Source organism: Octopus bimaculoides, chromosome 8, assembly GCF_001194135.2.
Source record: "Octopus bimaculoides isolate UCB-OBI-ISO-001 chromosome 8, ASM119413v2, whole genome shotgun sequence".
NCBI classification, from domain to species: domain Eukaryota; kingdom Metazoa; phylum Mollusca; class Cephalopoda; order Octopoda; family Octopodidae; genus Octopus; species Octopus bimaculoides.
Window position 1 is genome coordinate 53,105,619 of NC_068988.1, and position 12,705 is coordinate 53,118,323.

The 12,705-nt window shown below is 37.3% G+C and overlaps 2 protein-coding genes and 1 non-coding gene across 5 annotated transcripts in view; 2 read left to right on the top strand and 1 right to left on the bottom strand.

Annotated features, from left to right (window-relative positions):
* LOC106874433 (mutS protein homolog 5) overlaps nt 1-12,705 on the top strand; it is a 251,549-nt gene that overhangs the window by 109,498 nt on the left and 129,346 nt on the right. For all 3 annotated transcript variants that reach the window (XM_052970104.1, XM_052970105.1, XM_052970106.1), the window contains exon 3: nt 11,494-11,681. In XM_052970104.1, the coding sequence (XP_052826064.1) occupies nt 11,556-11,681 (126 nt within the window). In that variant the 5' untranslated portion in view covers nt 11,494-11,555. The remainder of the gene's footprint in view (nt 1-11,493; nt 11,682-12,705) is intronic.
* The window catches only part of LOC106874428 (growth arrest and DNA damage-inducible protein GADD45 beta), a 371,959-nt gene that overhangs the window by 105,937 nt on the left and 253,317 nt on the right, over nt 1-12,705 (top strand). The window lies entirely within an intron of this gene.
* Nucleotides 3,419-3,568, bottom strand: LOC128248619 (U12 minor spliceosomal RNA). The gene has a single exon (XR_008264800.1). It is a non-coding gene; the product is annotated as a U12 minor spliceosomal RNA (small nuclear RNA).

The window sequence follows — 12,705 nt, forward strand, 5'->3', positions numbered from 1 at the left end:
ACTGCTTGACAACCGGTGTTGGTGTGTTTACGTCCCCATAACTTAGCAATTCCGAAAAAGAGACCGATAGAATAAGTACCATGCTTTAAGAAAAAATAAGTTCTAAAATCGATTTATTTGATTAAAAAGTTCTTCGAGGTGGTGCCCCAGCAAAGCTGCTGTCTAATGACTGAAACAAGTAAATGATAAAGGATACTTAGAAAAATACATACATAAAAAGCATACGTACAAAGAGAGACATAGATAATATGTACACACATACATACTCCCTATCAAACTTTAACATCTCATCACCTGGTAAAAAGTCATCTGCCTTAATGCTACATTGAAGTGTCTTGTACGAGTTACTCGACTTTACCAGTACCAGTACCGCCTACAAAGCGCCCAGGACACTGTAAAGTGGTTGGTGATAGGAAAGGCGACCAGCTGTAGAAGCAAACATTAGAGCTTGGCGCAGTCTTCTCGCTCGCCAGTCCCTATCAAACCGTCCAACCCAAGAAAACAGGCGTTAAACAATGATGGTGGTGGTGGAATATGACGGGCTGAAATCAATCTGTTTCTTGACTGTTACAGAGGAACGTGTGCCTTACAGATAGGTTTATCACCAGGAAAAGAGTATAGTTCGGCAAGGTTTTCTGCTTTAACCTCTGCTCTTAAGTGATGCGGCGGTCAGTGGTTAGTTTCGGCTGGATCTGTGCATGCATCAGCGGTCGGCGGTTAAATAACCTTCAGCATGCTGATAACATCGTACTAATCTCTTCTTCGCCAGCTGAGCTTCAGGGAACTGATTGATAGAGCTAGTGTTTTAACTAGAGAAACGCACCAAGGAAGACTAAGTTGATGGCACAAGAGGTCAAGCTAACCCAAGATAGCAAGTTCAAGTACCTGGGCTCCATTATTGACTACAGTAGACTACAACCCAGAAATCAGAGCAAGACTTGATGCACGATGATCAGCCCTGAGGTCACTACAACATGGGGGGACTGCGTCTTCTGTAAGATGCATCTAATTGAAACTTCTAAAATCTCTAGTCTTTCCTGTAGCGTTGTATGAGTGTGAAACATAGACACAAAGCAGCTGAGGGCGTTCGTGGTGAAGTGCTATAAGCATGCTGTGCGGATCAGTTGTGCAGTTTGTATAACGAACGATTCTGATCTGGAGACAGGAACAACAAAAATTGGTAACGGTGGTCAATTAGCGAAAACTGCAGTATTTTGGCCTGGATTTCTGTGCCCGCGTCCTCAGCGACTGGATGGATGGAAAACGTACTTGCATGTGACAAACGAGTGATGATATCATTTGCTGGACAGGGGGACCTTGGTTGAGTAAGTGTACGGCTGCAACACGAGACTGTAGTGTGTAATGCGGAACGGCTGTTGTCTGAAACCCCGCTCTCAGCCACGAGGATGGGCACATTCATTGTGTGTGTTTGTTTATACAGGTTTGCTGGTACAAACAGAATAAATTTAACTCAAGCAAAAGTAGAACGTATCTTCTACTACAGTCTCGGGCCGACTAAAGACTTGTGAGTGGATTTGGTAGACGAGAACTGAAAGAAGCCCGTAGTGTGTCTGTGTTTGTGTTGGTTCAAATATATACCTTACTTTAAAAGGTAAGTGCCGGAGTCGATTCATTCGACTAAAACTCTGTCAGGTGGTGCTCCAGCATGGCCGCAGTCCAATGACTGAAGCAAATAAAAGATATATGTATATATGCAGGCGCAGGTGTGGCTGTGTGGTATTTGCTTTCCAACCACATGGTCTCAGGTTCAATCCCACTGCGTGGCACCTTGGGCAAGTGTCTTCTACTATATCCTCGGGCCGACTAAAGCCTTGTCTGTAGATTTTGTAGACGGAAACTAAAAAAAACCTGTCGTATATGTATGTATGTTTGCATGTATGTATGTACGTCTGTATATGTTTGTGTATGAGTATATATGTATGCATGTATTTATGTGAGTGTGTTTGTGTCCCCCACCATCGTTCGACAACCGACGTTGGTATGTTTACGTCCCCGTAACTTAGTGGTTCGTTAAAAGGAACCAATAGAATAAGTACTCAGCTTACAAAGATAAGTTCTGGGGTCGATTTCTTCGACTAAAAAATCCTTTAAGACAATGCCGCAGTCAACTGACATGTAAAAGAGTGAACAAATAAAAAAAGAATATATAAATCTCTCTCACTTTCTCCCCCCCTCTCTCTCTCTATATATATATATTCACACACATGTACACATGCGTATTTTTACGCATCACTATGTATGTGTATGTGTATATATACGTGTGTGTAGGCAAAGATCTTTTGGAATATGAATAAAGAGAACTTCTTAGCTCGTGTTGTAAAGACTACAAAAGTAATTTTAATTCATATACGATACAAATACTTATTTCTAGCATTTTGAAAAGATGAAAAGCAAAAGTGATCTCGGAGGGAATTGAAATTACAACCGCGTGAAATACATATTGTCCGACAATTGTGCGTATGTGTATACACTTACTCGAAGCTCATTCCGATAAAATAAGCCGTTTGTTCGACAAGTTGAGAAATTGTGTATATTTTATCATGAAAATATATAAGTATTGGTAGATATAGTCTTTAATATTTCTGAATAGTTTTCTACTTTTCAAATTAATTTTTGCAGTTGTTCATTAAAATATATTTACAAAATCTTTTATCCTGTTTTACAATACATTTGCAAGTGTGTGTGTGTATCTGATATTTATATATGCCATATCTACATTTTGGAGCCCCACCTCCGTCCGGTTTCGTTAATGTCTGGAAAATACTTTCTGATTTTTTTTTTTCTTTCCCCTTTAAATTAAACTTTGCAGGGGACACATTTTTGAGGCTGTGGATTACGATTGTGTTGAAAACATTCATTTTCAAGGGATCTAAATTCATTTTTATTCTCACGAAAATCTCTTCTCTCTGTAACATGTATTTATTTAAATGACATTTTGCAGAGATCCGTTTTCGGCAGTGTAGATTACGTAATGCTGATGGTGCTTCAAACACACATCTGGAACAAAAAAGAAAGAAAAAAGGATGCCAAGGTTACGGAAATAGTGATAACAAAGTCGGAGGGAGAAAAGAAAAAAAGAATGTTTCGAGACACCTCTAAAAAGTTTTTGTTTTTTTTTCCCCCCCAAATTTTAACATTTTGTATCGAAATACATTTTGTCTGTTAACTTTGAAAATAATGAATTTAGTGGAATAGCTGACTTTATCAAGCTGGTATTTGGAACATAGATTAATATGAAATGCTGATGGCAAGTTTTAATTCCGATCACTTTAAAAGGGACCATCTCAGCTGGGTTTGCTCGGGCATTTTACAAATCGTTGAGGAAACCAAGTTGCTGGTCTACAGGCAGGTTTGTCAGGGCGTCTACTTTTGATACTTTGAACGGGGGTTAATACCCCAGGCAGATCACATCAACCCTGGTTACCCGCGAAAGTAGGCGGGATACCAAGGGGCGACCTGAACCTGTGCAAAAAATCGTCACAGATTAGACTGTGGAGTCAGGCATTACCCTGACTCGTTATTTTCCTTACTCATTAGTTTAAGGCATAACATGATTAATACGAAAGCAACAATATATTGTATCGATTGTTTTTATCTATTGCTGATATTAGTATCATTAAAATTACTTGTAATTAATTCATACTCGAAGTAGTTGAAATATACTTTTATAAATATTAAATATTAATTATATAATAATGTTTTCTCTTAAAATCTTTTTTAATGTTTGAGTAGTTATTTAAACAAAAGATATTTTCGATTCGCTTTTATATTAAATAAATAAGAACTGCTGTGTCATACTACTAAAAGTAAGGGAGGTAACTACATTTTTTAAAAGTTGTATTACTGAATAAGTTGTGTGCTATTAGTCACGCAGGCTACAAGTTGTTGTGGTGGGAAATAGTGATCATGTGATATTCACACTTTCCCGAACAGTGTTAACGAGTAATGTGAAACTGGACAGTCACCTTGGTTTCTTTCTTTTTTTTTGTTTTTTAATAAGCTTCAGTTCGCGACTAATAAATTTCTTTTCACTTGAAATCATGTTAGAGATTTAATCGATTGAATTAAAGCTGTGAATTATATTTTGCTTTTTATATTTTAATTTATTTAAAATCTAATTTGTCTTTGTCACATGCTATTCCCTCCCGCTAATCGAGCGCCAGTTTTCAGGCAGTAAATCTAGCGACTTCAGATTCACTTTCGTCGCCAGTTTTATTTTCACCGGGATAGTTGACTGTTCTCATTTGCAACATTGAGTCCTGAAAGCAAATTAATGAAAATAAAAGGTTTTATTATCCCTCGTTACCTAATTACTGACACAAAATTTCGCTGTCACTATTTTCTTATAGGGAAAACTTGCTCACCGCAAATATGTTAGCATCTAAGAGTTTGTGTATTATAAAATCTGTATATGATAATGAAATAACGACGACAGTGGTGATGATGATGGTAATAATGTTATTTATTACTTCTGGCCATAATCAAGCAATCCTCTAATCAAAAACATACCAACCATAGCTGTCCCGCCTTTTCAGGGTGTTTGTTGGTGTTTAAGTAATATTTGGCTGCTGTTTCTAGCACGTCGGCTGATCGCGTAGAGGCAACTATGGTAATAAACCCTGATTGAAAAGACTTGATCAAAAGTGTTCCAGTCGTGTCCATCACGTCTTTTTAAATATCAAGGGCAGCGTTTTCCATTCTGTCCTTTTTTTTTTTTTTTAAGTTGGTAGGGGATCGAAAGAAAGCCGATTTGGCAGCTATTTCAGCAGTTCGATCGACTACGGATGGCGTCAACAGTTGAAGTCTGTTAAACTTGTTCTTTTATAACTTTCTTTTCTAGAAACATTCCAATATATCCTCCCGTCATAGCAAAGACGGGATGAAGATAGGTAAATAAAAATTTTGACTATATATTTTACTCAAATTATCTTCCAACTTTTAACAATGCGATACCTCTGTAAAGTACTTAGTCCTATCAGCTAGCACTTTACCTTACGTCAGCGCTTCCCAAACTTATTGAAGTATCATTCCCTTACTAACACACTTTAAGCCTCACTCCCACCAACAAAATCAAAATACTCCACAAAAAATTGCTGCCGAAGATATGATCGCCATTAAAAGATACTACTTGTACGTAAGTTATCTCAATATATGGAATGTTAAAGCATCTTGTCCATTAGATATTATCAGATGATCCGTACACTATAAAAATTAGAAGTATTTTTTGAAAATTATGGAAATTAAAAGATGTATCTATTGCCCCTCTCCCACCTCAAACCATATAAAATTTTCCTCCGCCCTTCCCCTGGGAGCGGTACTGCCCACTTTGAGCCACACTATCCTACATCATTGCACTTGAAATATTTGAGTCGTGGCTGTTGTACTTTGTCTTAAGCTCTCATCACCTAGCATAAAGTCACCTTCCTTTTTACTAATGCACCACTCAGTCTACGAGGATCTTAGTCTTCTGAAGTACATGGTGACCTCAGCTGTGCTGATGTCACAAAAAATGCACCCAGCACACTCTTGAAAGTAGTCGGCTTTAGGAAGGTCAACCGACCGTAGAAACCACGCCAAAAGTAGTCATTGAATTACAGTGCAGTCCTCAGACCCATCAAATTCTGTCAAACCAACCAACCCCTGCTAACATGGAAGATGGACTTTGAAAGATGATCAGTGTACCTCTAATGCTTCAATGTATATCAGTAATTAAACTGGTAGCAAAGAGATACTGGATGTGCTTCAACTCGGATTATAACCTGTTGAAGATGGTGGGTCTGTGACTTCTCAAAGAAACTATTTCATGTGATGATTGAAGTTTTCCAGAGGGCTCATTGTCACATCCTTCATTTATTCAGATGAAGAATTAAATGATATACATGAGTCCCACTGCGTGGCATCTTGGGCAAGTGTCTTCTACTATAGCCTCGGGCCGACCAAAGCCTTGTGAGTGGATTTGGTAGACGGAAACTGAAAGAAGCCCGTCGTATATATGTATATATATATGTATGTGTGTATGTGTTTGTGTCTGTCTTTGTCCCCCCAACATCGCTTGACAACCGATGCTGGTGTGTTTATGTCCCCGTAACTTAGCGGTTCGGCAAAAGAGACCGATATAATAAGTACTAGGCTTCTAAAGAATAAGTCCTGGAGTCGATTTGCTCGACTAAAGGTGGTGCTCCAGCATGGTCACAGTCAAAAGACTGAAACAAGTAAAAGAGTATATATATATATATATATGTGTGTGTGTGTATATATCATTACCAAAGGTTAACTGACAAGAACTTTGGAATTTTCCAATCAGTTTACATTGTTCTTACCTGATGAAATTTATATATATATATATATATATATATATAGATAGATAGATAGATATATATATATACATGCACACGTGCGTGTACGCACACGCATGAAACCTTAACATGATGATATACCTCAGAATTATCAATATGGCCTGGCGAGCTGGCAGAAACGTTAGCATGCCGGCCGAAATGCTAAGCAGTATTTCGTCTGCCGTTACGATCTGAGTTCAAATTCCGCCGAGGTCGACTTTGCCTTTCATCCTTTTGGGGTCGATTAAATAAGTACCAGTTACGCACTGGGGTTGATATAATCGACTTAATCCGTTTGTCTGTCCTTGTTTGTTCCCTCTGTGTGTAGCCCCTTGTGGGTAGTAAGGAATTTATTATCAATATGGCCTGGCAAGGTGTTACAAAGTGGGCCTTGACCTCTGCATGGAAGAATCTGTGGCCTGAGGTTGTACCTGAAATGGACTTTGAAAGACTCGAACCCAAAGTGGCGGTGGTGAAGCAGATTATATTCCCTCAGCAAGCCTATGGGCCTGGACATGGATGAAGGTGACATCAACAAGCTCATTGAGTAGCACCCCAAGGAACTGACAACAGAGGAGTTAAAGGAGCTACAGATGCTGCAACAGCACATGGAGGTTTTACAGGAAATAGGTGATGCGGAGGAGGTTATCTCTCTGTCACAAACTGTGCACTCAAAAAGGTCATTGTCATTCACCTTCTTGATCATAACATTCTTCCTTAGATCTCTTTTGAGTCTTACATATATATATATAATTATATGTAGAGAGAGGGGGAGTAGAAAGAGAGGGTGTATGTATTGTATGTTTGTGTCTCCTTTTGGCTTTGAGTGATAGTTGTAAAATGAGAGTCACTGTCATACAAGCGGTGTCGTTCATTTCCAATATTGCGTGAGGGCAGGTCTGACCATGGAAACAGGTAAGGGTCAGTGACAGAAAGGGCAGGGCATTTGGCTGTTGGAAACCTGCTTCAAATTTATTCCATCTAAACCATGCTAGCATGAAAAATTTGGATGTTGAATGGTGGCAGTGACAGCGGTGGTGGTGGCGATAGTAGCAAGGAAGAGGAGACAGCAGCAACAGTGGTGTGTGTGTAAGAGGAAAAATAAAACAAATAAAATGGATTAAGTTTGATCTGTCCTAGGAGATGAGATCATCGTCATTGGTTAGTCGTCGGCAAACTAGTGGAACGTTGACCAGTGACGACGACAAGTTCCAGGCAACTAACAGGAATTATTGAAGGTTCCAGTGGAAATGTTTTACATTGTCCTTACCTGGTGAAATGGTTGAGGATATCGCTAATCCAGCATTACATTTCTTTTATGGCTGCTTTGTCATGGGAAATGAGCAGAGATTCACTTTTTGCTGATGGAAAACAAATTGAAAATAAAATGAAATAAGAATCTATCAATAGCAATTATTTTTCAAATATTATCTTGGATTATGGACATTTATTTATTTATTAGTGTTGTTGTTGTCATTATTACTATTACTGTTGTTATTTATCGTTTATGTTAATTTTGTCCAATTCATTAAAATATTCTTGTCACATATAACGTATGTTGATTGCTAACACACACATGCACATCCATATATATATATATATATATATATATATATATATATATATATATATATATATATATATATATATATATATATATATGCACACACACTCCTAGGTATATAATATATTATCTGTATCAGCCTGTCTCTCTCTCTCTCTCTCTCTCTCTCTCTCTATCTATCTATCTATCTATCTATCTATCTACACACACACACACACACACATATGTACATAAATACACGTTTGTATATATGTGTTTGTGTGTGTGTGCGTGTGTATATAATATACACATGTATTTGTGTGTGTCTGTGTCTGTGTGTGTGTATTTGCATGTATTTTGAACATTAAAAATTTTGTCTTCATTAAACCAGAACAAGAAGCAACAACTACCTCCTTAAAGAAATGTTTCTAAGAATAAATTATATGGGATTGTAAAACTTTGTGTGTGTGTGTGCGTGTGTGTGTGTGTGTATACATGTATGAAAAGAGTAAAAATGTTGATTTCTTCAGCCTCTGTAGACTAATAATTAAAGCAACCTTTGATGAAAGCTTTTATTAACTACTAAATATATATATATAACGAGGACACTGTTGTCACTTAACTAGTTATTGTCTTCTAATACAGTCATAGGTTACAGAAGTCTGTCTGGTAGCTTCCGTCAGTATTTTCTGTGCCTTGTCTCAGTTATAAAGACATTATTTACCGTTGGTGTCTAAGCTACTTCCTGACTGCAGAGTGTGGAGTTTATATCCGGTTGTTGGTATATTCTTGAGCAAGGCACTTAATTATACTTATTTGGGCAGACTTAAACCAACCAGGGATCTCATCTATTGATGTTTTGTTTTTTTTTTTGTTTTTTTTTCAAGCACTATATTTGTAAAGTTCAGGATCAGACTGAGATTTTTGGTAACTAGGCTCACAAGTAATTTCAGTGACAACTTTCTCAGATCAATAGAATGCGTACACACACACACACACACATGCAATGATAGACACACCTTCTCCCCCTCTCTCTCTCATGCACACACACACACACACACACACACACTAGCAGTTACAACAAATACATATAAACAAAAGTCAGTGCATGTTACTTTAGAAATCTGTACATTGAAGCATATTGACTGACAACCATGGATTAAGCCTCTGTGTAGTTATTCACACTGCTGAAAATAATACCCAAACCTCCCTCAAATCACACTATACCATCTTAAATAAAAAAGATAAAAATAGGCACATTGAATAATGTAGTTCTTCATTTACAATATATCCAAATTAAAAAAGAAGGCTTTTGATCAAAATCTTTGTTCAGTTATGAGACATATATTGCTAAAAATCAACAATAGCAACTGGGCAAACCTTGAAAACATCAAGGCTAAACCTTTTCTGTATCACAACAATTGCATATCATCATTGGTTTAAACACATCTGCCTTAGAATAGTATGTTAATCTATTGTAGGTAACTTAATTTATATAAATCTGAAGTCATCAATTCTGCAACATTGCTGTCACTTACTACAGTGTGCTGTATTTACCTGTGGCACCAATTTATAGCTGTGGTGGTGTGTGGTTTAGTGGTTAGGATGTTGGACTCATGATCATAAGATTGTGGTTTCAATTCCTGGACTGGGCAACGCGTTGTGTTCTTGAGCAAAACACTTCATTTCATATTGCACCAGTCCACTCAGCTGGTAAAAATGAGTAACCCTGCGACTGACCTGTGTCCTGTCCAGGTGGAGAATATATACGCCATGAAACCAGGAAACCAGCCCTTAGCAGTTAATATGTCTTGAGAAGGTAGCTTTACCTTTTTTTTTACCTTACCTATTTAGAGCTAGGTAGAGTTGGCCATTAAGAGCTAAGTGTCTGAACCAAAGACACAGACAATGCTAGTAACAGTTTTGAGCTGCTAAACTTCTTATCTGATTGTCTGGTACCCTACTGATGTAGCCTAAGACACACACACGCAACAAGCTTCTTTAGTTGGCCTGAGGCTATAGTTGAAGACGCTTGCCCAAGGTGCTGTGCATTTGGACTGAACCCAGAACCATGTAGTTGGGAAACAAACTTCCTACAAGACAGCCATGCCTTTGCCTACGTTCATTTTATTTTAATCTTATTTTATCTTATCTTATTTTACTGATGTTTATATTTTTTCTGGACCCAGATATTTTTCTGTGATTGTGAAACATGTACCCTGTAGATGTAATGATAAGGAAATGCTGTCTTGTAGATTTCTCCAAATCTTTCCAACACACACAAAAAAAAACAAAAAACCAGTCTACTAGAAAAAGAATAATGATGATGATGATTGTGATAGTGATGTTGTTATCATAAACAACACCACTGCCTGCATTAACAATATCTTTTAAGACAAATTATACTAGAGGCGAAGTTAATTAATTCAACCATGGTATATTGCTGGGTTGAAAGGTAAGCTGATCTTAGTGGGAGTTGAACTTACAACCAAGAAGCATAAAACTAAATGCCATTTTATATATTATAGTATTGTGCCAATTCTAGCTGTTAAGAAATCAAGATAACTAATTGACTGATGAAGAATTATTTTATTTATATGTGCTATGTACTTATATGAAATATATAAGAATGCCTGATATTTTTTTTTCATTATTTAATCCAAAGAAAGTGGTATATTGGCAAAAAATAGTAAAGCACTCAACTACATATAGTTATGTCTTTTTTTATAAGGCCTGTTTATTTATAATTTTATAATTTCCTGCCCTTTTGGGTTTTTTTTTTTTTTTAGTTAGCATCTTTCAGTTATTTTTCTCTGTATTATGAAGAAGAAGAAAATTACCTTCTATGTGGTAAGCAGGAAAAAAAATAGTAATCAGTTTAGATATGGTTATGGTTATGGTTATTTGACAGAAACATTAGAGTATTATATAAGAGACCTTACAGTAGATCAGTTTTATACAATGTAGTTTCCTCTTCTCCTCTCATCATTCCTATTACATCTCCCCCCAAGCACTTTTCCTAGTCTTTCCTTCCCCAAAGTGCAACAACTCTCTGGAACTGTCCATGTTTTCTCTGCAGATTGAAAGTGACTGAATATCCCTAATCAACTTTTTCATCTCCGACTAAATAATTGTTTCTAATTTTGACACAAGTTCTGTGATTTTGAGGGGAGAGGAAAATCAAGTATATCGACACCAGTGCTCAACTGGTACTTCCTTCATTGCCCCCCCCCCCAAAAGGATGAAAAGCAAAATCAACCTCAGTGGAGTTTGAACTCAGAACGTAAAGAGCTGGAACCACCAACTAAATAGTGATTACTAACATAGGAACAATGCCACACAATGTCATTGAATTTTGTATTTGAATGATATTCTATTTAAGGACTTTTTTGATGAATGACAAAAGGAAAAGGTTCTTATCAGTTGGATTTGAACTCAAAAGTTCAGAAATATAGTAATTCAATAATATCTCGAGGCAACGCTATTGTTTCTGCTTCTCATATTCCTTCTACTTTGTAATATTATTAACAACTCAATACACAAACATACAAATAAGCAGGTTGACTTATTTCTCTCTGATGTTTTCTATTACAGATCTCATTCTACTTCTGACTTCAAGAAGAAAATTTTATAGTTGTTTCTTTATTCATTTTTGAATGGCAAACATGGCCTTTGATATATCTACAGCAGTTTCCTTGAGAAATTTTCCTGAACAAAACTTACCTGACTGTGACAATGCTATTGTCAACAATGACCCCATCTCTCCAGAAGCCACACCCCAGGTACGTTGAAATTTATGTATTTCATGTTTTTTTAATATATATTTACGTCATTTTAATTGCCTATGAGAACTGAAGTTTTGAAGAACACACAGCAATTGCAAAAGCACTGAGTGTGTACAGTTCATTGGCCTTGTACTGTCTGTGGTCTTTGCTCATTATGTAGCTGTTCACTGGTATACAATGGTATCACATAGTAGCCAGTTTACTGTGGGATTGTAGTTCACTGCGATATCACACAGCAAGTGCTAAAGTGTGGATTATGCGTGTAGTTAGCAGATTTCATAATCACTTCTTTTCATTTTTTGTCTCATCTTTGGGAAACGCATGTATGTGCACAATGCTGTTGTAAATCTGGGAGGTCTTGTGCCTTGTGAGAAATCAATTATTAAATCTAAAATGCATTGTCACTGACTTTAACAGTCCTTTCAGCCTGAGATTGTGGTGTGGGAAATAAGTGAGATTGATACAGTTAATACTAAGCTTGAAGTGTAAGTTATAGGTTGCCAAATAATGAAGGGTTTGACCTGCAATATCTAGCTTTCTCTATAGACATTCTGAGTTAATGGTTTTCAAAAGTTCTTAAAATAACCACCAGTACCAGGAATATATCTGGTGTTATATATATAACAGTTAAAATATACATAAAAATAATTTGCAGGGAACACTGACGGAGTCGGGGGCGTAGGAATACTTCTAGCAGAGAAATGGGTTGATAAGGTAATCGAGGTAGTTAGAGTATGTGACAGAGTACTTAAGATTAGACTAGTGCTTCATCATAGGCTAGCTACTGTCATCTCAGCTTATGCCCCTCAACCGGGGCTCCCGGATGGGCTGAAAGACCAATTCTATGACACCCTCTTGCAAACTACCTCGTCGACAAGAGACAGAGACCTTCTCTTTGTGGCTGGTGACTTCAATGGTCATGTCGGACGTCGTGCTGGAGGCTTCCATGGCATACATGGAAGCTATGGCTTCGGTTCCCGCAACGAGGAGGGAACCAGACTGCTGGAGTTCTGTGATGCAA